Source organism: Triplophysa rosa, linkage group LG13, assembly GCF_024868665.1.
Source record: "Triplophysa rosa linkage group LG13, Trosa_1v2, whole genome shotgun sequence".
In the NCBI taxonomy this organism is placed as follows: domain Eukaryota; kingdom Metazoa; phylum Chordata; class Actinopteri; order Cypriniformes; family Nemacheilidae; genus Triplophysa; species Triplophysa rosa.
In genome coordinates this window covers 23,247,413-23,273,659 of record NC_079902.1, presented here as the reverse complement: position 1 = coordinate 23,273,659, position 26,247 = coordinate 23,247,413, and the positions used below count along the sequence as shown (strand labels likewise).

Sequence of the window (26,247 nt, the reverse complement as noted above, 5' to 3'; positions counted from 1 at the left end):
TTACCATAGAAACGGACGTGAACAGCTGGGCCGATTACTGCACTGCCGCCATATTGGACCGGGCAGGACTCCATTACAAACAATTTAAAGATAAGTAAGATATAACATTAAGATAAGTTGCGTGAACAAGCATATACACCACCCACCACAGTTATCTGAATCACTAGAACACCAAAGTCTGTACTTTTGGCGATGTTTATGATGTGGAGAATGCGGCGCTGCGTACACACCGACGGCCACGACATCAAAGTACCGCGAGAGTTCGCGCTGCTCTGACGTCATGCCATTCGCCGTTTGGTTTGGTCTGCAGAGCGCAGCCCCGCATGAAGTCGAGCGCACCTGTTTTGTAGAAGCTGTGGAGGAGATTTTTGTAGAAGCATAACCCAGGTTTGTCTTTTCGTCGAACAATACCTGTCGAGTATTTTGGCTAAACAAACAGTTGGTGGGCAATTAAAAAAAAACATTCTTTGGCCCGCCAGGTAGGCGTTGTTCTTAGGATGTGAAATCACGTCTTACCTATGAACCTAGAAATGCATACACGTGCTTGTTTTTCTCTCTGAATTTGCTTGTATTTGTCCTCTAAAGTTGTGAGAGAGATGTCGAGAGGGACATCCTTCAGACGGTCTGGCTTGACCCACATCGGCAACACAAACATCTCTCCATCTTCGTCACATGGAAATTCACTTTCTGATTTCAACGACATAAACAACAATAAATGGCTTCCTGGCCAAGCCTTCAGTCCCAAAACCAGTTGAGAGTCTTTATCTTGAGTGTTTTTGTTCTATTCAGTCATTTAGTCTGTAAATGATTTCTTATTGGTTTAAAAGCTATGGAAGAGTATTTTCAACCCATTTAAATTAAACAGGATAAAACCTCTAAATATGATCGATTATGTGTATGTTTGAATGCCAAAAGATCAGAAGCATGTATTACATAAGTACATCAGCTACATTTTGATTTCACATTGTCACGTAGTGAATCATGTTATATGATTTTTTTATGTGTCTCTTACAGATTCCAAACAGAAGATTCTGCCCCGTGAAGTGATTGACAGGTATAAGGGTGGAGAGATGCACCCGGTGTCTGCGTTGTACCAGCTTTCACAGGTTCTGCAGTTTCAGATGGATCTAAAGGAAACCGTGACCACCGGTAGAACATTATTCCCCTCTTAATTCTAAGTATTTGATTGAAATGCTTGGACGTGCATTCCACATGTGTGTGCGTTTCCTCCGAGCAGCAGGTGTTACGGGATTTTACTTTGCGTTCTGTGTTGTAATCGATGGAGTCCAGTATAAAACCGGGATGGGCATCACCAAAAAAGAAGCCAGAGCCAAAGCAGCTGAACTTGCCCTAGAAGAGCTCGTGGCATGCTCAGAGAATGCTGGGATACCTTCAGAGGTTTCTGGTAAGAATCTAATGATGATTCATAACATTAACACGCATTCAACCATACAGAAACGGTTCACCCAAAATTAGTCATCCTGTTGTCATTTTAATTATGCGTGTAATTTTTTCCATTCTACACACAAAGAGGATTTTTATTGATTCTTCACACACTCTTTTCCATACAAGCACGGTTCATACACTGGGTGCTTCTCAAGTCTTATTTGTGCATCCTCGCTTCCTTTCCTCACGTCTTAGCTCCACCCCTTCTGGGTGAGGGAAGGGAGCAAGGAAAAGACGAGGACGGAGGAATTTAAAGAAGTGATTTGAAATGGCATATCCTCGCTCTCTTTAGCGTCACTTCAAAGCGTCGTTGAGTCCACACATTGAAAATATAAAAAATAAAGTTAAATGCAAACTTTAGGAGGATGTCATAATCCCCACTATAATAAAATAAGTTAAAAACATGCTTAAAAGTGTTCAGAGATGTAAATAAGGCATGTCAACTATAAGTTATACATAAATATGAACTATATGAATATTAACTATACTGTCTTAAATAGGTCTACATTTACAGTAATATAATGCTTAATTATCACATGTATGCGTGTTTGAATATGATCTAAAGATGTGACGATGTGCAGCGGGCGCGTCAGGTTTAGTGGATAAATCACTTGTGAAAGGAAACACCTGTGTATCCTCGCTCATGACTCCTCAGAAATCCTCCCGGATCCTCGCCTCCTCCCGGTGCAAATAGAGAACTGAGATGTCCTTAAAGATGGCTGAGCTCCATCGCTTTCCGGGTCATAGGTTGGAGCGAGGAAACGTGGAGGCATATTAAGAAGCACCCACTGTGTCCGAATTCGCTCCCTATCTCCTATATCGTGTGCACTGTATCGGGTGTCCGCCATTTTGTGTTGTTGTCCGAATTCTGAGTAAACGACTCTTTCCTCACATTCGCTCACTACCCACAATGCACTCTGATTTTGAGTGTACGTCTGATGTACAGTCCAGTCCAGCTGCGAAACAAAAGCTGATGAAGGAATAGTTCACCTTCAAAATGAAACGATTATTTACACGCCTTCTTGTCATTTCAAACCTGTATGACTTTCTCTCTTCTGCAGAACACAAAAGAAGATGTTTGGTAAGATGAAATGTTGGTTGCAGAAAAGCGTCGGCCCCTATTGATTTGCATTGGTTTTGTGTCCATACAGTGGAAGTGAATGGAGACCTACAGTTTTTGGTTACCGACATTTTTCAAAATATCTCACAGGCTTAAAATGACAACAGGGTGCTTAATGATGACAGAAATTTTATTTTGAAGGTGAACGAATAACACGGTCGATGAGACATAAGGACATCTTTTATTGTACATCTGCATCATATGAAATAGAATTACTGAATACTTGCTGAAATAAACAATTATCACCTTACGATTTGAAAATCACGACATCAATGTTTGATCTCAGTTGTGTACAAGACTAAGACAAATGTTGAAGTTTGATCAAATGTTGAATTTTCCAGTAAATGATGATTCATTTTCACATGATGTGATACGTTTAATTACCCCTTAGCAGATTTGACTATAAAGGATGAGTACATAACGTGCACCCGTTTCTGTTTTGGCATGTGCTGGAAAGGTGCATGTGCGAGCCATCGTGTGACATTCTGTGTGACACTTTCCATAGAATCGATGCGAACGGTTAGTCAGACTTTCCCTTTTTCTTAAAGTCTAATGTAAATACAAGCGCTTAAAAATTCAATGTAAACCCTTTCCTCGGCCTCAGAATCAAGAAAACGTCCTCGCTGCGTTCCCTCCCATCGAAACACACCCATCAGTCATTCACTGAAACCGTGGTAAAGCTCTTTCCTGTTTGAGGTGGAGGTGCATCCTTTGTTTTTCAGCGCAAGTCAAACGTAAGGACGCTCACAGTGGGCTTGTGTTAGAGACATGTTAACAAATAACTGATCGCATGAAGCCTGTAGGCATCTAGAAGAAACGTATTAAACGCTTTTTAAAGAATGTCCCGAACGGGTCTGTGCCAGTGCTGTTTGCTAAGGCAAGCATTGTTTGCACTATTGCTCACACCTGAAACTAGCTCAGAACCCTCAGTAGTAAATTTCTGTGTAACCCATCCTCAAGTCTTGTGACTCGTGCAGGAAATACTTCAAGCAATTAGTCTTAAGATCTTATCTGGCGGACGGTAAATGATGTGGCGACCATCCACCGAGGTCACGATGTCGGGCAAACACTACTCGAGAATATAAAATACCGTGGCTGTCCTTCCAAAACCTCGGATGTCCAAATTCGCCCTTTTTTCAGGAAATGGAAAAAACACTGTACTTTTAAAATGATTAAAAACTGTGTCGTCAGAGTTGACAAGCACTTTTTGAGGCTCTTTATGGGTTCCATGTTTGCAAAACCCAGTGACAAACATTAAAGGGAGACTAATGATGATGATCCGTGGCAAAAAATAAAAATCAGGCAATATGGAGAAGGACGGCAGCCATATTTTGTTTATTATTGTCGTGCTAGATGTTTTGTGCATCTGGATTTGATGTTTGGATGTTTGATGTTTTTCCTCAGAGGTGTCTCTGACTGTGAGGGACAAAGACTCGGTCATACCTGAAGTCCATTCTGGAAGGGCTGTGTTGGGTAGTTATGTTTTTTTCTTTTTAAAAGCAATAAACAAGTGTTGTTTATTAGAATAGAGAATCCTGAAAAGAAGAGCTAAGCGGTTTCAGGCCTGATTATGGTTTGCAGAGCAACTATAATTGTTTAATGTGTCTTAAAGTGATGGTTTGTCCAAAATGTCAATTCTGTCATCCACGTTCACGTTGCTCTGAATCCGTGTGACGTTTCTTTCCTCCATCGAAATTGTTCTTAGTTTCTCCTCTCGTGTTCCACGGGGGAACAAACATCATACAGGTTTGCGTGACGTGAGGCGACAGAATGTTTATTTATTGCCGAAGTTGACTAATAATTTCATTGTGGTTGACAGAGAGAAAGAACCCTCTGAAGGATCAGGTACCCAGCGCGGTGAGGGAGATCTTCACCAGGCTGATGGACAGTTACCCAGAATTCTCTGCCTGTGGCGGAACAGTGGCTGCATTTGTCATGTAGTCTCGTAAGTCAGCCGCGCAGGAAGTCAGACCACAGACTGGCATTGTGGGATTTTTATTAGAATGTCACGTGACAAAAGATGTGGCTGTGTAATCCTCTCCTCACAGACTCGGCCTTGTCCCCGAAATCAAATTATATTTTGTCACAGAAAATGATATTTTGAGAGACTTTGCGCTTTGACACTATAATTAATTAATTACTTAATGAATTAACAATGTAACTTAACAATGTAAATTCCAAATACGTATACATTACGGAAGAGGAAGTCGTTCTACTGTGTCCATTGGGGCTTGAGCAGTTATCCCAAATTTAGATGAGTCAAATAAAGATGTGGGAGTCTGTTGGCAGATTGTTTCGATATAGATAACATCCACCGGGCTCTGTTATGTCGGTTACCTTCAGTGGTTTTTATTATTTTTGGACATGTTAACATGATGGAACGTGTCGTGTCTGAAGCCACAGGATGTGAGGTCATTGCTCTCGGGACGGGCAGTTCCAATACCAGAGCGAGTCCGGCGCCCACAGGACGAATCCTGCATGATTCTCATGCGGTGGTAACTGCTCGCAGGTCACTCATGAGGTAAACGGACTCCTGTACACGTTTGTAGTTGTTTTTAATTCAGTGTTTGGAGTTTACTCAAGTGATAAACAGCCTTAAAGGCATACTTCACCCAGAAATGAAAATTCTGTCATCATTTACTCACCTTCGAGTTGTTCCAAATATGTATACATTTATTTGTTCTGATGCTTCTAACCAGACAGATCTCGCCCCCCATTGACTCCCATAGTAGGAAAAATGACTTTATCATTTGTTTGTTCTGTTGAACACAAAAGAAGATGTTTTGAAGAATGTAGGACAGCAAACCGTTCTGGGGCACTTTTGACTGATCATTTTTCCTACTATGGGAGTCAATGGGGTGCAAAATCTGTCTGGTTACAAGCATTCTTCCAAATATCTTTCTCTGTGTTCATCAGAACAAAGACATTTATACAGACATTTATACAGAACTCGAATGTGAGTAAATGACGTCAGAATATATAGTTTTGGGTGAAGTATCCCAACTCTTCATTTATAATATAAAATAACATAATGGAGATTCAACTTCATTTTTTGATAAAAGAACGAAGATGATAGGACATAGGACACATGTATGGTTTATTTGTCAACTACCCACATATCGTTGCTGTCCTTCCAAAACCTCAGATGTCCAAATTTGCTGTTTTTCAGGGAATGGAAAAATGGATTAAATAAAAGTGATTAAATACTGTGTTGTCAAAGTTGACAAGCACTTTTTAATACTTTTTATTGGTTAGATATTTGCAAACCCGGCGACAAACATAATGGGTGACTAAGAATAATAATCATGGAATATGTAGATTCTTATGGAAGGACGGGGTGATGAGGATGTCACTGTCATTTCATCATCTCACATTCTCACAATATTATCATATATCCAATATTCGCTGGATCTTTGTTTGTTCATTGTTCGTCTGAGCTTGTTCTGAATTGCTGAATATGTTTCAATCTCCTGTAGGTTTCTGTACAAAAATCTCTTGCTGTTCTTCAGTAAGAATCCCGCTCTGGAGGAGAAGTCGGTTTTCCAGCAGGACCAGACCACCAAACTCCTCAGCTTCAAAAATCATCTGACTTTACACCTGTACCTGAGTCAGCTGCCCAAAGGAGCTGCGCAGATCCCATCTCAGCTGTACTTATGCACAAACACACGCACACGGGCCATTCACATGTCTGTAACTATTAACATACAGTAATAATGATGACTTAATAACCTGAGATGATGACTTTTCAAATCACGCATCTTTGGGTACCAACACACGCATGACCTCGCTGCAATATGCAGACATAATGCATCACGTCAATGGATTAAACCAAACCTACATTTCCAATTGTACAAAATATGAATCTCATTGGCGTTTCTTGATAGATTGAAGCGAACAGATGATCGCTGTTTTTGTTGACTAGGCGTCTGAATCCGCTGTCGATCTCTGCGTGGGAGGTGAACAATCAGATCGGGCTTCATGTTGTGGTGGAAGGGAAGGTCTTCTCGAAGTTCTCCAGGTCGTATGAGCAGATGGGCTCTCATGTGATCAGCATGTCTGCAACCGATAAGACCACACAGTGGCTGGTGCTGGGCTTCCAGGGGGCGCTGCTGAGTCATTTCATTGAGCCTGTCTACGTCAACAGCATATTCATTAGTAAGTTGATAAAAAACCGGTTGGAGACATATCGTGATGTTAGCAGCGAGTTTGAATGCGCTCTTACCATTTCTTAAATTATATGATGTTTATTTGTTTGTTGTCAAAAAATAGAACATTTGTAATAACTTTTTTTCTAAGGATTTGCCGTTTTTATTTCTTTTTTGAAAAAAAAATTGGGGTTAAAAATTCTTCATAATCATTTTTCAGTGACAGATCCGTTCCGTTTTTATTTACTTGCATTTCATCTCTGAATATTGTCCAGTTTTGTATGTACAACAAAAATCTCGATGAAATTTGTTAATGTTTCGAAGTTGTTTCTCCAAAATATCGTGATACCAGTGTATTGTAAACCCACCCCTAATGTTTATTGCGTATTAGGTTTGTTGTACTACCAGCGCTTATTTGTGTTGGTAAACACTTTGTTTGTTGAGGCGAGGGAGGCTGCAGTGATATACGCGGTTTGCAGATGGCAGTGAGTCAGCGCGTGGATGGCATCACCTCAACCCTTCCGTTGTATTACTGCGTCTACCGGCCGCACATCAGCCTGGTGACCTCGGCCGTGCCTGCAGACACGCAACCTTCCCTGAAATCCCTCAGTTTTAACTGGAGCCACGGCGACCTTACGACTGAGGCGGTGGATGCTCTGGAGGGCAAGTCAACCGAAGAGTAAGAGTTGTGTTCCATCTGTACGTGCGTCCATCCATGCATTCGTTCATGCAACAGCCAGTAGCCTTCACTTGCAGCCATACCATCCTCCATCCATCTATCAATGCACATTAGTTTGCCTTAAATGAATAGTTAACCCAATTGTAATAACGTCTTTATGATTTATTTGGCATCATTACATCATATCTGGCTCCGGTGCTTCTCTCGTCATTTACTCGCTGTCATGCCACGAGTCATTTGGATTACTTCGTGATGGATGTGTGTGCTTTTTAGAGCCTCTGTATGAGATGGCAATTCAATATAAAATGATTTGTTTGCGTTCAACTGAAGAAGGAAGTGTGCATCTGGGCGATGTCCATGAGGGCAACTAAATTGAGAAAATGTTGATATTTGGATAAACGATTCCTTTTGTATATACGTATGTGCATGTGTGATGTCATCTGTATTGGAGTTTTTATGGGTGTGTTTGTGTTGTTTTTTTACCAGTTCTCCGTTTAAGAGCAGTCCAGCGTTGGCCAGCCGGCTTTGTAAAGCAGCTATGATGAGTCGATTTAATTTAGTGGCTAAAGAAGCGCAGAGAGAAGAACTGCTCGCCGCCGTCACATACAGAGAAGCCAAGGTACCGCAGACTTATTTTACCGTCTCGCTAACCTCATCAATACCTGACGTCATGTCTGCAATTAAGAATGATTTAATGTTGATGGATAATCTCATTGTTTGTGGAACATCCAGATGATGGCGAAGCCGTACCAGGAAGCAAAAAGCGTCCTGAAATCTTACCTGGTGAGAAAGGGATACGGCCAGTGGGTTGAGAAACCGCCGATCAGCGATCATTTCTCGATGTGAGACATGCCGAGACGTTACAAACACATTACGTAGTTATTTATTTGTTTAAATAGTTTGGTGTCGTGATCTTGCTCGTTTTGCTTGTTTGTTTTGTTTTATTAACGGCATAAAAAGATGGCACTTTTAGACAATCGAGATGCAAGTTTCTCTTCCTCCGAGTAATGTATCGATGAGAAAAAGAATGACAGAACAGACTAAATAGACCACAACGTTACATGAGAACAGGGGGGTGAAGTTCTGTTTGTTCATCAAAGCGAATGAAAATAAAAATAAAAAATGTTCCTTTTCCCTCATTTGGTCATTGTTTTAGCGTGTGCGCTCTGTATTTCGGTTGTTTTGTTTGTGTGGCAAACATTTACGTTCATGCTGTTGCGTCACACTGTAATACCGAATCTGTATGAGTTTCTTCTTCAGAACACAAAAGAAGATATTTTGAAGAAAGCTGGTAGTTAAACGACACTGAACCCCATTGACTTCCATCATATGAACACAACACCGCTGAGACATTTCTCAAAATATCTTCTTTTGTGTTTCACTGAAGAAAGACACGCATACAGGTGTACAACCACATGAAGATGAGTAAATTTGGGTTTTTAGGTAAACTATCGCTTTTCCAGTCGAGACCGGTGCCATGAAGAAGGTTGTAGTGTTGTAGTGTAGTATGTTTGGAGAGGTAAACATCACGCTTCAACACAGGAAACCTCAGTGGCTTCCTGTTAAAGCTTTCACTGCATCCAGTGTCTTTATGATAGTGAGGATCGGCCTTTCATTGAATTGTGATTGCTGTCGCGACGCAGAGAAGACTGCAAATAAACACTGAGACTTCGTACCCCGTATGTATGTCTTAAAATCTCCATTGAAGCAATTCGTGCTTTATTGTGCGTGATGTTTTTGTGTGTGGTAGACGTGCAGGTTCAATGTGATGTGCATGTAGGAAGATGTGCACGCTTTAAACGTTTCTTAGATGTGTGCTGTTGTTGGATGACGGTTTAATGTCATTGCAATTGAATGAAAGTTCATGCAATGCATTGAATTAACCCTTAAATTGCAGCTCAAGTGCGAGTGTGTTGCGTTAGCGCTGCAAAATGTTGTGGGTTTGATTTCCAAGAACGCTCATTTTGATCAAATGCAAACGTGAAGTCCCTTTGGATAAACCAAATGCATATAAATGTAAAATGTAAACTTTGACTATTATGTTCATATTAAAAGTGTAAATAAAGACATGAAGTCGAATGATTGCTGTTCGTAAGATGCGTGCAGCTGTGGGGTCAAAGGTCAAGGGTGAAATGTCAAATGCAACTTGCATGCTGCCATCATTGCTCACGGGCACGTTCTTGAGACTTGAGTTCTTGAGTTTTTGAGCGAATCAAGTGTACTGTAAATGGCATGTGATGCAAATGAGAAGATAACAAAACTTGGGCTGCAACTAACGATTATTTTGATAATCGATTAGTTGGACGATTATTTTTCAATTAATCGGATAAAAATGTACAGTAATTACATCTTTTGCTTATAATAACTACATCAGATATGGGAAAAGTCTACACAACTGAACTCATTAGCCTTCTCCCAAAATGTTGTGAATGTCTCCATAATTAACACACCTGGTGAGTTGATTCATGTGTGTCATATTAGAAGCAACTGACAATAGTCTCTCCCAAACGTGGGAGCGAGGGGAGGGTCGGCCAAGGAAAGAATTCTTTTGTGCCATGAAAAGTGAGATATTTGTCATTCAAATGTATTGAAGTACAGGAAAAAGTACAAGTGCAAACGCCACAAATTGGGTTTTACTAATATAATCTTTCATTTTGTCATTTAAAACACCTCTCCCCTTTAAACTTTAAAACTGCGTAGCTTGAAGAGATGCATGCAGAACACGTCTGGCTTTAAAACGGCACACCTCGCGCTGCACGGAGAGACGGTAATTTTGGGAAGAAGACGCGCTTGCTTTATAACTGCGCAGCTCACAAGTGACGTCACAGACCAATCGATGATATCGATTATTATCGATTTTATCGATTAGTTGTTGCAGCCCTAAACAAGACCGTTTCATTTGGGGTTGAATTGTTTCTTATAAGCAGCTGCGGTGTCATTTTGGTTTACAAAAGTCTTCTGCGCATTCAAAGTCTCGCATACCTGACATTACAGGATGTGGTTTTAATCGTTTCATACGACCGATACATCACCTGTCCTGCGCTGCTGATCTGTGATCAGTGATGACGTGATGAACTGTCCCTCATCATGAGGAGATCACAGATGGAATAAAGCCACCGTGACTTTTATTGAGGAACTTCACCGAGATCTGGTTTGGTCTCATAAACACTCTAATAAATGATATTATATGTGACACGCACGCACACACCTCCCGATCCTTAAACACTTCCCTTTCTGGAAGAAGCGGGTGTTAGTCTCGAGTAATGTGTAATCCTTGTTAAAGTGTGCCTCGTATGTTTGACATGTTACCCCCCTATCGTTTATTCTCTAATGTGGTTGTGAACCTGTATGTGACCCCTTCACAAAAGAAGATATTTTGAGAAATGTCTCAGCGGTTTGTGTTCATACAGCAGAAGTCAACGTGGTTCAGTGTTGCTTGATTATCAGATGTGTTCCACAGTTCGGCAAGACGTAAATACTGAAAGAATCTGTTTTTGGGGGATGAACCGTCACTTTAAGTGCACTTAAATCACTTCCTTCAAAGACGGACAGCAGCGCTGTTGGAGAGCTATTCTACTTCCGGACAATCGCCCACGTATTAATGACTAATGTAGGACGAACTCATCATGTATCCCTGGAGGGAAAAGTGTGTGTAACCACAACAACGTCACATGAACTGAATTGGCAAGCGTTGTCAGATCATTTTCTCTAATGGACTGAGAAGTCTGAGCTTCCCTGTGCGGTTTAGGTGGGCAAAGGTGATGGGTGAGTGACTTAATATTAGTAAGAGTGGAACGGGTGGATCTATTTTCACATCGTCTGTCATAGAAAGTTTGATTGGGGACTTTCCCAACCCGTCCACGCGCACGATGTCCACCTGAACTAAACTATGCGTTGGGCGGCCCGAAAGGTCAAACTTTAAAATTCCGCCGTCCCTCAGCTCGCATGTAGGTCAGGGGGTCAAAATCGAAGTCAGCGGCCGGGTTCACATCCACTCTGCCTCAAAAATGACCTTCGGGTATTTAAACCCACACAGGAGTGAATGACAAAAAAACCCCAAGGAATCTGAAGGTTTTATAAATAAGTTCACTTTTATTTCTCTTGAAATACACATGGCAGGCGTCCTAATAAATAACCAATAACATAAATAAATATTCTCATAAATACATAAATATGCAGCAAAGCTTGTGTATCAAAACATTCTAGTGCTTTTTTCTTTATGACATAAACGTGAGAACTGGCAGCATATCTGTCTTCATAGAAGTTACATTCGTTGGCTATAACACGACTGAAAAAAAAAAAAATGCAGTGCAATGTCGAAACACGTGACTAGTCTGTGCTGAGTTTCATCGGAAGGTTCTGTAGACGTAAACCCCGGGCACACAAACATCACAGTTTCAGGTTTTTTTGGTCCAGATTTTCACACGGGGTTGCTCAGAGCCGTTATTTGTTGCAGGAGAGTTTTCATGTTGTTCAAGAATTCCTTGAAGGGCTTTTGGGGAAAGACCTCGCAGGCGAAATCGGTGCAGGAGGTATCCGACTGTGAAATGAGAGCAAATGAAAAAGACTCGTGAGAACAGATCGCACTTCGCACATTATCCAGGTCATGAAATAGTTGCGTTGGCGCTGAACAAATATTTCTTACTTTTTTTAAGTCTTCCAGTTGTGTCATGAGATCGTCCGCAGCATCCTCTATGTTTTGTTCAGACTCTGACTGACATTCTTCAACAAGCACGTGGAATTCTTTGATATAGCAATCCAGAGCAGAATGCACGCAGTCCTTCTAAGAGTCAGAAACAGAAACGTTTTCAAACTCGATGTCCGATGGAGGCTGTTAAGGAAGATGTAGACACTAAACCTTCAGGCGTGTGTGTGTGTGTGTGTGTTGTGTGAGCTATCTCTGCTGGCTTGAGGTTTGGCTTTGGCATAGTAAACCTCCTTCCTGTTCCTCTGATCTCTTATCTCAGTTAGAAGTTAGATGCTCAAGAACCGAGAAGCAAAGATCTCATAGGTTTACTCACCTTTACATCGACGGGAGCGTAGAACGTCGGGTTTACTATATCTTTCCACTGTGATGAAAAAAACACAAAGTTCAGTAAATTAGCAAAGCATCAGCCGATGGCTGATATTGGCGTGTGGTTTCACGATCAGATACTTACACATGTGTCATTTTCAACAGTGTCAGAAAAGTTTTTAATCTCTATCAAGAGCGAGTTGGGTTTCAAGGGTTGAGCGGTCAGACAGCAGAGCAGAGCCAGTGTCACAGCACAGATCCAGGGTAGAGATGACATGATCGATGGATGTCCTTTGAGATGTTCACCTGATGCTGCTTATCCACGAGTGCAAGTGACATGAAAGCACATCGAGTCTGTATTTATAATCACAGCTCAAGGTTTGGAAAATGAATGGGTGGGCAAATGCAATGAAGTGCTGGAGTTTTTTTTTCCCTTTTGATGACTGTTGGGAGTTTTCATATTGCCCTTTTCTCCCCAAGCTAGCCCCCACCCCCCTCTCCTTCCACCTCCACCTCAATGTGTGTGTGTGTGTGTGTGTGTGTGTGCGTGTGTGTGTGTGCATTGAGGTTGTACACAGATGTTGTTTTCTCGGCTAAATGTGGACAGTAATACGTAGTTAATAACGTAAAAAAAACCTGAGGTGACTTTATTTGACTTTACATCATAGCATATTGCATCATGACTGATGATGACTTGTTTGGGTTTCATTCGGTTGTCTAGATTTCTTCTAGTCTATTGTCACGTGATTACTTTGTATGAAATAAAAATCAAATAAAGGTAAATGTGTAAATAAAGGTTTTAAACGATGATGTTGTAGATGAACATGTTTGGCTGTGAAAAACCTTTGTGTTTGCCGAATCGCTTTGTTTTTCAAAAGGTTCTTTGATGTAGAAAAGATGTCTTCGGACCGTAAAAAGGTCAGCAAGTGACGCTTTGACGCTAAGTAGAACTTGGAACAATGTTGGAAACATGTTTTAGGATTATGTTAATTTTTTAATGATATAATAAATGTGTCTTTCCTGCTTCATATACAAAGATGGCAACTGGACTGTTTTAGGAAGAAAGAACGATTTATTTTGTGTAATGTTTGCAATTCACTAAATTTCACTGAATCTTAAAGGGATAGTTCACGGAAAAATTACAATTCTGTCGTCATTTTCTCGTTCCTCGAACCTGTTTCAATTTCGTTTTTCAGCTGAAAACAAAGAAAGATATTTGGAAGAATGTTTGTGATCAAACTGTTTTGGGGCTAAGAAACAGATACTACCGTGTTAGTCAATACGTTTTCCCACATTCTTTAAAGGCGCAGTTCTTGATTAACAGCGACCACTAGCGTTGTATTATAGATTTGCCACGAATCGCTCAGTCCAAACACGACGGTGGCCACCACAGTACAAAAAGATGTGGTTCTCATGTTGACGCAGGGAAGAGATCATGCGGGCATTAGAAAGACTGTAGAAAGAGCCATGTCTTATTTATTACATCAAATAAAAGCTCTGTGGATTTTAAGTATAAAAAGAAGGATAAACGTCAGGCAGGCTTTTTCAAACAAAACATGTTTTATATTCACAACTCTTCATTGAAACAAGAGCTGTTCTGCAAGAAATTGTGAATAATCCAAAGGGTGCAGGAAACAATTTTGCAAAAAAGCGAAGTTCTAGGTTGGCTTGTGGGTAAGCATACAAACAAAGACGTAGGATGGAGAACTGGTGAAAGATTGGTTTGATCTGTAACAGAATACGGGTGAATATCGGTGTGTGTTGTAGTGACACGAGTGTTGTTACACACATCTGTTATCAAGTGTTTTCACTGTCAATTGAGGCTTTTCTCTCTTGACTCGACTGTGGTGGAGAAAGTGTTAACCTCCGTTCGATCACAGTCTCCACGGTTTTTAACCATGCAAACTATTTATCATTCAAACGATGTCATGATCACATTTTACTCTGCTTGCTCACGCAATGCGTCAGAATCTTCTTTCCGTTCAATTTGAATAGGAATTACTGCTAATCCTGCTGAGCTCTGAAGATAGGCCGTGATACTCCCTCGCATTTGTGGGAATTCTTCCATGTAGTTCTATGGGATGCTTTGTAATCCTGACATTGCGATAAGAATATTTTCCCTGTATCGCTTGGGAGGAGATTGGTTGACTATTATTAACAGATCTTGTTTCCATTCCACTGCTCGGAATTGAATTGAGAATCCATCCGGAGTAAAAAAGGCATCAAGGAGGTTTGCTTTCATTTATTCTTATTCATTTTATTACTCTTTCATCGTTGATTCACCCACAAAAGAAGGTATTTTGAAGAACGTTGATAACCAAACAACACTGACCCTGATTGCCTTCCGTAGTATGAATCCTTTTAGTAATCCTTTTGGTTATTTGAAACCCCGTGAGCCAATCGCAGAGCAAAGAGAGTACGCCATTGAATAGATTCTCTTCTGCTCGAGCATGTGAATAAACCCACCCTGAGATACTCGTTCTAGCATCATCGTTACCGAGCAATATACGAACATCTAATCCCCGTCGTGATCTTATTTTAACACACTCTAAAAACACATTTGGTGTTCAGTTAAGGACAACACATTTGTGTTATTTCTTGGGACAACACATTTTCTCTCAGAAGTCAACACAATGTGTATTGAAAGTAACATGTAAATGTGTTAAATAAATAACACAAAACAATGCGTTCAAATTAAGACATCTCTTTTGAGAGTGCATGATCAAACAAAACAGAATATAGCATATGTCTTGATTTGACCTGGCGGGAGGTGAGGGACTGAGCGTTGAGGGGAAGATCTCAATGCGGTGAGAGTCCTTTAGTGGTTAGATTGGGGGAAGTGTTTAGTGAAAGTGAGAGAGAGAGAGAGAAGGGAAGGCATCATGGAAAAGCCCTCTGCTGAGCTTTGGATGATGTGGTGCATCGCATCTTATGGTGCTGTTGTCATGGAAACGCATCGCTCAGCACCTCAGGGTTCCCTGTGAGTGTTTGATGCAGATTTTCATCTCTCACAATCTTTACATATACGTCAGAATCCCACTGACTGTTCCGCTTAAAAAGAAACAAGCGGAAAAATGGGTGCTTGATGGATTATTTCCCCTTTAAAGGTTGACCACATGAAAGACAAAAAGTGAAATCGATGTGTTAATTCTTATAAGGAGGTCAGCCGGACCTCTGCTCGCTCATGCGGTCTGTGTCAAAATCTTCTTTCAGTTTTATTGTACGTGAATCACAGCCAATCCGCTGAGCTTCAAAGATGACACTGAAAGAAGCAGGCCGTACTCTGCCCACCCCGATCCCTTCACAGCATTAATCTGTTTCGACTTGTGTGAGTAATCCATGAGCAACTGGGACCGGAATGAAGCAACAGGAATCTGGCTGAGAAACTAAAGGCAGAAATGTCATGTTTCAGGGTCACTTCAGTCCCACATGAGGTCAGGCTGACGCAACTCTCCATCACATGACGGACGTCAACACTGAGAAAATATATAACTGTTATTGTAACTAATGTGTAAAATTGTTTATTACTTTTTCTTTCATCTGTTTGTGTTATGTTGTGCTACATTGATGTAGTGTAGAAGCAAAAATAAGTTACCTGGCTGCCATAAAATGTCGAGTTATGTCAACTTAAAAATATTAGTCAACACGAGTTTGTTACTCTTTCATCGTTGTTATATTAGAACAACTGTTATTGACACCAGGCTCAGCGAACGGCAGGTTCTGGAATGCACCTGTCATAGATAGGTTGAACACCGCCTCCACAGAAGAATATCAACGACTACTTCTCTAGCCCCGCCCACTGGTTCGCGCATGACAGTACTGAACACAAGCTGCACAGAACCAGATAGAGCGAGTGTGCATCATGCCGTTAAAGATCGCAAAATATTGTGCAGTGCCTGGTTGTGGAAGAACACAGTCGCTGCATAACCTTCCTTCAGATTCCCACAGTAGGAATGCGTGGTTGAAGTTCATTTTTAAAGACGTTCCAGCTCACGTGGGTAAAACATTGAGCGTTTGTTCGCTTCATTTCAACGCGGATTCCTTGAACAAGTCTTTGCGGAGAGACTAAAATTAAAAAGCAGTGCTGTGCCGTCAATATTGGATCCGACAGGAATGGCGCAGCAATCTTATGCAAGTAAAACATATTTGTACTATGCGTCACTTTTGCTTTGTTAGAGATCGCTTGATATGCCCTGATAGTATTAACTGGGGACCTCTAGTCATTTGTATTGTAATCGGCATCTCTGTGATTGGGCGGGCTCATATATCGTTTTTCAAGGTTTTATCCACCGTTTGCGAATAATGGAGGCTGTTTTGAAGTGTTTTGATATTATTTCTGGTACTGGGACATTTTGGCCGGGAGTCGACCGTTTGTTATTTTATCATGAAAACTATAACATTTGAGATCTTCTGTCCGGTTCGCGGGGCTTAAATGCTGACATGTACGGTCATATATCACTAAACACCATACAACTACAGGCTATACAAAATATACGCAAAGCCTTGCCATCACATCCGGGAAATAAGTCCGTAAATTTGAGTAAAATCACGTTACGTAACGTTACGTGTCTAACCAAATTCACAGAATGCTCCAACTAAGTCAACTACGCAAGCTGCTATCCAATCATAGCAGTGGGCGTTTACTTCCAAGTCTTCTATGCGGCCCGCCCTTAAAAACCCAGCGTTTCTCCAACCGGCCTCAAAACCAGGGTTGAAAATAGCCTATCACTTATTGATTTTGATGTTTTCGAATGTAAAAACCACGCGAACGTCATAAGTAGACATCAGACAATAGTATAAACAATAAAAACGGCCAATTCACTGCACCTTTAAGTGAACTAATATTTTTAAGTTGACTTTACTCAACATTTTAAAGCAGCCTGGTAACTTATTTTTTTATAAGGTGAAACAGCAAAAAAACAACAAATCGTTTTCTTACCGTGGGGTAATTCATTACCTATCTTTCTATAAAGTAAGTTTTGTTTTAATTTAAAACTTTCTGCTGGATGCAATAAAAGAAGCACAATAAAAAACATCCACAGAACCTTTCTCTTACACAAAACTTCATTGTAATGAAAAAGAACATTTTGTGCAATGAGAATCTCACATGGATGCGTAGCTGGTCTAGCCATAGGGTTCTTAAATATTTTTATTAAAATATGCCTGAATTAACAAAATAAAAATACATCAAAACAATGCAACGCAAAATTAAATAATCAGTGAATGAAATGGACAACAATTTTTTTGTTTATTTTTGAAAATGTAAAGATGTGGAGAGATTTCACCCCAATTCAGCAAAATACCCCCCAAAATAAGACTTATTTTTCATAAACTATTCCCAGACATCGGAGAGAAACTATATTAAGTACATCTCACATAGAAAAAGAGTCGGACATCTGACAAATGGGTCTGTCATTAGAGTTTGAGAAGAGATGTCAACAATGTGTCAAACTGAGCTCAGATTGGTCAAGTCTACAATCTACATTCATTTAGACCTCCATACTCTTCATGTGTTTGAACAATTACACTCTCATTTGTGTCTCTTTTTATTTCTCCTTAGAAACATTTGAGACTTCTGAGCAATAACATTTTTCTATGCGTTCATGGCACCACTGAGATTTGAAGCTCAGGATGTGTTTATCCAAAGGGACCTTTGGTATATTTAAGCTATAAGTTTTTATTAGTTTGCGCGTTCCCTGGGAATCAAACCCGCAACCTTTTCTGTTGCTTGCTCTACCAGTTTACGTTTTATGGTAGATTTGTTTATAAAATCTGACTTAATGGTGTTGTAAACGTGTGTGTGTGTCATAACTAGGCTAACAGGATGTGATGTGATGTGATGTGACATGTTCTCAGTGGTTAAAAGCCCAAGTGAGGGTCTCAGGACTGTGATCGAGAGAATCTGGGTTCTGGTCTGAAACACATTATTTTGTGATAATTATTTGTGTGTTTTATTATCAAACCCACATACTTGTGTCATTTTGAACTACCTGAACCATGGAAAGATGGCACGGTCAGAACAAGAAAGGGCAATTGTGGTTTTCACAAATGTTTGTTGAGTCATAATCATGAATGTAACGTTAATTGAACAGTTATAGGAATGTGTGGGACATGTATGGTCAGTCCTCAGTTGGGACAGAATGTGATGATGAGTAACCTAACCATCAAAAAATTCACACACGGATATGTAAATGATATCAGAAATGAGTATCATCATTTATTCACCCTTGTGTCATTCCAAACTTTTTTTGTCTGCAGAACACAAAAGAAGATATTTTGAAGAATGTTAATAAAACGTTGACAAAACATCTTTTGTGTTCCACAAAAGAGTCATATATAGGTTTTGAATGACGTGAGGACAAATGAATGATGATAGAAGTTTTTTTATAGATGATACACTCTTAAAAATAAAGGTGCTTGAAAGGTTCTTCACAGCGATGCCATAGAAGAACCGTTTTGGTTCCGCAAAGAACCATTCAGTCAAAGGTTCTTTAAAGAACCATCTCTTTCTTACTTTTTTACAATCTGAAGAACATTTTTTTCACCACAAAGAACCTTTTGTGAAACAGAAAGATTCTTCAGATGTTCTTCAGGTGATATTCACCTTTTGGTGACTCGGGTAATCTTTCCTTACTCCTACTACTTGATTTTAGCTCAGCTTTTGACACCGTTTGTCACAAACTGTTACTCCACAGAGATTGAGATTGGCATCTCAGGAGAAGCGTCATCTTGGTTCCATTCCTATTTGGCGGACAGACAATACTACATTACCATGCATAACTATAAATCTCCCACGGTCTTACTCAAACAGGGTGTTCCACAGGGCTCAGTTCTTGGGCCATTACTATTTATTATTTACATTATGCCTTTGTTGGTCAAATTATCCGCCGCCATGGTTTTCAGTACCACTGCTATGCGGACGATATTCAGATTTATACCTCCTGCCGACCTGACTCTATACACCAAACTGCATCTCAGTTGTCATGCATTGATGAGCTTGAGACTTGGCTAAACTCAAATTTTCTTCTTGACTAAAACAGAAATCTTACTTGTTGGTCCCCCAAACCTAACAAAAAACATAACTAAAGATTCTCTATGAAACCAAAAGGTTCTTCTATGGCATCGAATAACCTTTTGAAGCACCTTTTTTTTAAGAGTGTAAATAGAGTAGACATGTATGTTGTATGTTCCTCCAGATGACCAAACTCCTCTGGAAATGATGTAGCATATCACATTCAGAAATCAAATATACTCTTAAGTTGGACTCGAATCAGTGATGGGTCGGACATAAGCGCCGGGTCACAACCCCTATCAGCTAACACACTACACAGCTTTCACACCTTATCTGACCTCCATCCCCAAAGAACATGTCCTGACAGCATGTGAACATGTTCTAGGCATGTAGAGAAGCTCTTTGGATGTGAGGATTTCAGAAGGGCATCTGTGGTTCTCTGTGACCTTGATCTTGTCATCTCTGTACTCCAGCACTGAATCACTATCTGACCAGATGCAGAAGAACGGCCGTCCACCTGAATTCCCCTGGCTGGAAATCACACACGGCTGTTGTTTGAAACTCACACACCTGCTGAGAGAAGCTCTCTGCAGCTGCCAGTTGTGGCTAACCACATTTCATGAGTTTGCATCATGTCACGAATGTTTTTGTTTGGTTCTGTGTTTTTATTTTTCAGCGATAGAACCAGTCAACATTTCAGGTGTTTCTTACCACAGAAAATTTTACCCGGCTGTAAACTCAAGGCGCTCCGGATTCAAATGGTGTCGTGTAAGCACAAAACACGGCTCTGGGGAGTTTTTAAAAAATTTCAAGCTTGTGCATGGTCTGATCTCTACAGATTTGCAAAAATGGGCTGTTTTGCTGACTAATGTTGTGTAAATGCGTGATCAAATTCAAGTTTGAACATGTCTCATGTTGTTGCAGACATTTTCTGTAAGTGTGGATGAATCGCAAGATTTGGAGAATAGAACACGGTTCACATAAATAAACTAACTTTAATGGATCTTGGCAGCTGCTGACATTTTGAACGGTGTATTTCAAATGAAGTTGTTGATATGTCTCTTATTGATTTTTTTAAGTATTAATTGCATTTTATTCACATATTTACACAGATCAACAAGCAATGAGGATTTGTGAATGGACTCATGCATGTCTTCAGAAGGGCGGAAGACATTCCTGAAGCGGAGTAAAACATGCTTGTGAAATGTGTCATTTTTCCTGGGCTTTATCCGAGATGACTCTCTCTAAATGCCGAGCTATTTATAACCCACGTACAGTGCAGCTCGGCCCCCTGTGTCAACAGCTACTGTAAGTCACCGAAGAAACTTACATCACATTTAAAAATGAGGCTATTCAATTGGCAGCCCCTGGCCCAGACATGCCCCTCGATGTCATTTGTTCAGGCCCGGCTCCAGATATGAGATGAAAGGTTGGCCAAGTGATTTTCCAGGTGGGCAGAGGGGGTGTAACTATACTGTACATATTTTGCCCCAAACTGTTTACTATAATCTAACTATTTACAAAAGAGCTATTTAGCTTTTATAATTATTCTTATGTCTAGTATTAATATTGTAAAACATTTAGATTTTTACATTCTTATGTATATACATTTTTTTTTACATTTACATTTATTTTACATTTGACAATTTTGTACCTTTAGATTGGATGAGTTTAGCTTCCTGACTGCCTGGTGGATGAAGCTCTCATTATAGTCTGGTCCTGGCCTGGAGACTTTGCGGATGAGACGAGCTCCATAAATATTTGATTAGTGATTTGGTATAATTTTACAGAAAAAGGTAATGGAAACTTGTTCATATCACATGAGCAATATAGGCTATTTTTAACAAATTTAGCATAAATCAAAACACATTTCATAAATCACCAATCAAATATACCAGTCATGGCCAAAAGTTTTGAGAATGACAAATATTAATTTTCACTAAGTCTACTGCTTCAGGGATTTTTATATGTTTTTGTCAGATGTTGCTATGGTATACTGAAGTATACTTACAAGCATTTCATAAGTGTCAAAGACTTTTATTGACAATTACATTAAGTTCACGCAAAGACTCAATATTTGCACTGTTGGCCCTTCTTTTTCAAGACCTCTGCAATTTGCCCGGGTATGCTGTCAATCAACTTCTGGGCCACATCCTCACTGATGGCAGCCCATTCTTGCTTAATCAATGCTTGGAGTTTGCCAGAATTTGTAGGTTTTTGTTTTGCTTGAGGATTGACCACAAGTTCTCAATGGGATTAAGGTCTGGGGAGTCTCAGGATGCTTTACTGTTGGCATGACGCAGGACTGATTGTAGCGCTCACCTTTTCTTCTCCGGACAATCTTTTTTCCAGATGCCCCAAAGAATCGGAAAGGGGATTCATCAGAGAAAATGACTTTACCCCAGTCCTCAGCAGTCCAATCCCTGTACCTTTTGCAGAATATCAGTATGTCCCTGATGTTTTTCCTGTGGCTTCTTTGCTGCCCTTCTTGACACCAGGCCATCCTCAAAGAGTCTTGGCCTCACTGTGCATGCAGATGCTCTCACACCTGCCTGCTGCCATTCCTGAGCGAGCTCTGCACTGGTGGTTCCCGATCTCGCAGCTGAATCAACTGTAGAAGATGATCCTGGCGCTTGCAGGAATTTCTTGGGCGCCCTGAAGCCTTCTTCACAACAATTGAACCTCTCTCCTTGAAGTTTCTGATGATCCAATAAATGGTTGATGTAGGTGCAATCTTACTAGCAGCAATAGCCTTGCCTGTGAATCCCTTTTTGTGCATCGCAATGATGACTGCACAGGTTTCCTTGCAGGTAAGCATGGTTACCAGAGGAAGAAGAATGATCTCCAGCACCACCCTCCCTTTAAAGCTTCCGGTCTGTTATTCTAATTCATTCAGCATTACAGAGTGATCTCCAGCCTTGTCCTCGTCAACACTCACCTGTGTTAACCAGAGAATCACTGACATGATGTCAGCTGGTCTTTTTGTGGCAGGGTTGAAATGGAATGTACATGTTTTTTTTTGGACTAAGTTCATTTTCATGGCAAAGAGGGACTTTACAATAAAATTCAATTCATCTGATCACTCTTCATAACATTCTGGAGTATATGCAATTCGCCACCATAAAAACTGAGGCAGCAGACTTTGTGAAAATGAATATTTGTGTCATTCTCAAAACTTTTGGCCACGACTGTAGAATAGCTACTATTAGCTAACAATATTTTAGTGGATTCGCTCTTGGTTGTCTCTCCCGAAACTCTGCCATATTTAGCTAGTTCTACATGTTTAAATGCATTAACCAGGAATCCTAATATTTTGTTACTTGTTGCGTGAGAAAATAAATGTTTTTGTCTACATCATGTAGTAAATGGAGTAGGTTCGGGTTGCGGCATTTTTGTCAAATGGGTAGGGTCGGATACGGAATTAAGTGCTTATCAAACAGGACCAGTGCTGGACTCTGACGCAGAGTCTCTGAGAGAATCACGCCAAGTCCGTTCACTGCAATGGAACAGTTTTTTCACAGCAACAGCGGTTCACGGATCCTCTCTCTCAACGGCTCTGGGTGGAGGCAGGGTGGGTTTGGCCACCCCGTGGAGCCGGGCCTGAACACCAGTGCATGGATGATATTGAACTGCAGAAAAGCATCATAAAAGAAGTTCATCAGACTTAAATCAAGTCATTTTTTTTCTCTTGTGGTTTTTACAGTTTGCTTAATACCACATAAATCCATTTTACCACACAAAGATCACAGAGTTTAATGTCAAACACAAAACTGCGTGCACAATCTGTGTTTTTTAAAGCGCAGCCGAGTCTGTCTACATTTTTTTCCTTGTATGAAAAGATTAAGAACAATTAATTTCTCTCTATAAAGAAAATCATTGAGGTTTGGGTTAATGATGGGTGAGCTTGACATTTATTGGGTGAATGTGTGTTTTCTTCGGTTTTACCACTTGCTGTGATCACGGTTTTATGATTTCAATTCACTGATACATGACTGGTTTTATGATCAATTTGCTTTGCAGTGGATAATCTGTCTTGACACACTTTTTACAAACAACACTGACAGTGGGCATCTTAATAAATATGATAAGAGTTATCCAAATTAAAAAAAGAAGAGGCATTCATTTAAACAAAATAAAATAGAATAAAAATATAGTGGATTACTGATCAGTTGAGGAAGGGGGGGGGATGATTGAGTGATTAAAACAAGAACAAATCTGCCAATGATGAGAAAAATCAACTTAAATTGAAAACTTTTCCCCTAACTTGTTCTGGGAAACACGGCCAAAATGCTCAGTTTGAAATTAATTATTTTACAGTACAGATAATAATAGTATGTTAGAAAAGGCTATCACTTTTGTTGTCTAATCCGTAATCTTTATCTCGACTGTTTTTACAATCGTATGACCAATAGCGTCAGGGTTTTTGCACGAATGGACGCAATGTTGAAAGGTGGCGGCGCTGTTGACGCACCTGCAGCAGTCGAGTGACGTAAATACGCAGCTGTTCGCATTACATTGAGGTGCGTTGGGTTTTTTATTCAGTTTGTTCACACAACTGTGGATTTTAGCGTTGACAATGTTTAAAACCTGAAAGGCGTCAATGTTCGTCCAACATGTCTACTAAAGTGACTTTATCTGGTGTGTTTGGGCGCATACCATTAGATATATCGTTCAATGATGTGATCATGTGCAGTTCGATGCTGTGCTTGTTGAAATGGTGTTTTAAAAATGACATATTTTGCTTTTATCTAAAGCTCACCACGTGTTTTATATGATCAGATGTGATGTTATGATACAAAAAAATCAGTCGTAAAATCAATTTGTAGTTCTGGAACATAAACCCGTTGTGGCTGATTTTACTCGCGTATAGCCTTTCCTTATCAGCAGAGGGCGCTCGTGCTTCACTTTTCTGTACCAGACAACCTGCGGTAACATATGTTGAGTGTTCTTCACTATAAAGATGTGGGCTTATTAGATGTGTAAATCACCCTGCTGGAAAAATAGAATAGAATAAAAATGACAATGGTTAGAAATTCTAATGGTTTCCATTAGCTACAAGTGTCATTATGAATCAGCAGCTGTTTACTTTGTTTTGGGTTTTCTTCCAGTTAGATGTAATGGTGTTGTGTTGTTTCCCAACCTTCAACATCCCACTACCCAACTCAACATATTCCATTGGATTATAATAATACAATTCTTATTATTATTATCAAATTATTACATTTTCTGTGATTTCTATGAAAATTTCTGTTTTTTTTCAGGGCATGGGTATTTTCATTTGTAATGAAAATTCCATAGGCACGGTCATTTTACATGTCCATGTTTTTTTCAGACATGTACATTTATACCTTTAGCACACTCTTTCATCCATAGCAACTTACACACGAGATATGTTTACTAATACTAGAAATATGTTTACAAGTAGAATAGAGGTAAACAGCATAAGATAGGTGCTTTTTATTGTTAGCAATGTTAAATAGGAGTAAATTTAGTTAAGTTAAGTATTGTTAGGAAGCGGTGTGTCTTTTGCTTTTAAAGGTTTTTTAGCTGGTAGTTGGAATGGCTAAATCAGATGGATTTTGGTTCCTTGAGCATTTCTTTGAAACCACTTTGAGTAAATGACAACAGTCCTCATGTTTTGTCAATGGCAACTGATGCTGATGGAAAACACTTGACCAATCAACTGTTGCTGTGGTTACGCAGATACCTCTTGTGTTCATGAGCATCAAATGCACTCTGATTTATATGTTATTAGTCAAAAATATACACTTTGTGATGTTAAGTTGTAAGCAGCATACTGTAAGCTTTTCTCTATATTTGTTCAATTAAGGTGTTTTATGTACATTTGTAATGCAACATCTTAAACTATTTTAAATATACATCATAATATAATGTGGCCAGGATTAGATTACAGGGCAGGCTGCGATCATGTTGAAGGTGCCTGATGTAAAGGTATTTTTATACTATGACAGAGGGATTGTGTTATTCTGGAAACATAACGTAACCTAAATATAAACATTTTCTTTAGACAAACATACCTCAAACACTGAAAAAAATGACGTGTAGAATTTACTTAATAAAATCCTTGTAACAATTTGCACAAATATTTTTTAAGGAAAATGTGCTGCTATAATTCAAGAACAATTTACTAACCAGAATAAAGTAAATTCTACTCATTAAATACATTTAGTGTTTGTTAAAATATTAAGTAAATATTACTTAAAGTAAAGAAAAAAGATTATGTTGAACAAAAACATGTGTCTAACTCAAACTTCACGGTTCACTTACTTTCATATTGAAATATACTATTTTTTACAGCATAGATGGTCTAGTGAGAAGAGACTGGTGGTCTCTACTGCTCATTAAGTGAAATAACACACTTCATGACTAATATCGTGCCTCCCTCAGCCGCATAAGCACCACTAAACCCAAACGTAAAAATAATACCAAAACACTCCTAAATCTCAAAGATAAATCAACACAAAACACAAACAATTCTTTCTTTTTACTGAATAACACTTAAAATGACAGTTAATCTGGAATATTAATCTCTTAATGCAGTCAGATGCAAAGCATGCTGGGAACTACAGATCAACTGCCAAGGTAGTTATATCTACAATAATGATTTATGTAGTCTCAACACAAAATAAATAAGTAAACTTAAATTTACCAATTCAAATGGGTTTAACATAATCAAATTGAAATGTATTTACTTAATAATTTGCTCAATTAAAATGACTCAAACAAAATAATTAAAATCTTAACAACCAAAATTAGTAGATTTTATTCCCAAGATTTTTACATTATTTTAACTCAATTTTTTGTTAAAAA

General features: G+C 39.6%; 2 protein-coding genes across 3 annotated transcripts; one reads left to right on the top strand and one right to left on the bottom strand.

Annotated features, from left to right (window-relative positions):
* The first annotated feature begins 292 nt into the window (after positions 1-292).
* On the top strand, positions 293-25,544 carry adad1 (adenosine deaminase domain containing 1 (testis-specific)). The gene is given in 14 exon segments (XM_057349483.1): positions 293-387; positions 586-750; positions 1,015-1,149; positions 1,238-1,405; positions 3,971-4,039; positions 4,386-4,511; positions 4,964-5,087; positions 6,043-6,213; positions 6,489-6,721; positions 7,156-7,390; positions 7,877-8,009; positions 8,123-9,069; positions 20,529-20,866; positions 21,077-25,544. Coding segments are annotated over 11 exon segments (1,662 nt in total). The 5' UTR covers positions 293-387; positions 586-596; the 3' UTR covers positions 8,237-9,069; positions 20,529-20,866; positions 21,077-25,544.
* LOC130563732 (interleukin-21-like) lies at positions 11,470-12,855 on the bottom strand. 2 transcript variants are annotated; one of them, XM_057349486.1, is made up of 4 exons: positions 12,550-12,855; positions 12,412-12,459; positions 12,036-12,173; positions 11,470-11,930 (listed from the first exon to the last, which is right to left on the bottom strand). In XM_057349486.1, exons 1-4 carry the CDS (start codon positions 12,679-12,681, stop codon positions 11,811-11,813), a joined length of 438 nt encoding a protein of 145 aa, XP_057205469.1. In that variant the 5' UTR covers positions 12,682-12,855; the 3' UTR covers positions 11,470-11,810. The 2 variants fall into 2 exon arrangements, with proteins under 2 accessions (XP_057205469.1, XP_057205468.1); XM_057349485.1 differs by having other exon boundaries at positions 11,470-12,173.
* Positions 25,545-26,247: the final 703 nt, after the last annotated feature.

Bases quoted from the DNA above. Each gene is read 5' to 3' on its own strand.
- LOC130563732 (XM_057349485.1), bottom strand. From the start codon at position 12,681: ATGTCATCTCTACCCTGGATCTGTGCTGTGACACTGGCTCTGCTCTGC. The intron at 12,460-12,549 runs GTAAGTATCTGA...TTTTCATCACAG, and splicing joins CTGTTGAAAATGACACATGT to TGGAAAGATATAGTAAACCC. The intron at 12,174-12,411 runs GTGAGTAAACCT...TCTGACTCTTAG, and splicing joins ACGCTCCCGTCGATGTAAAG to AAGGACTGCGTGCATTCTGC.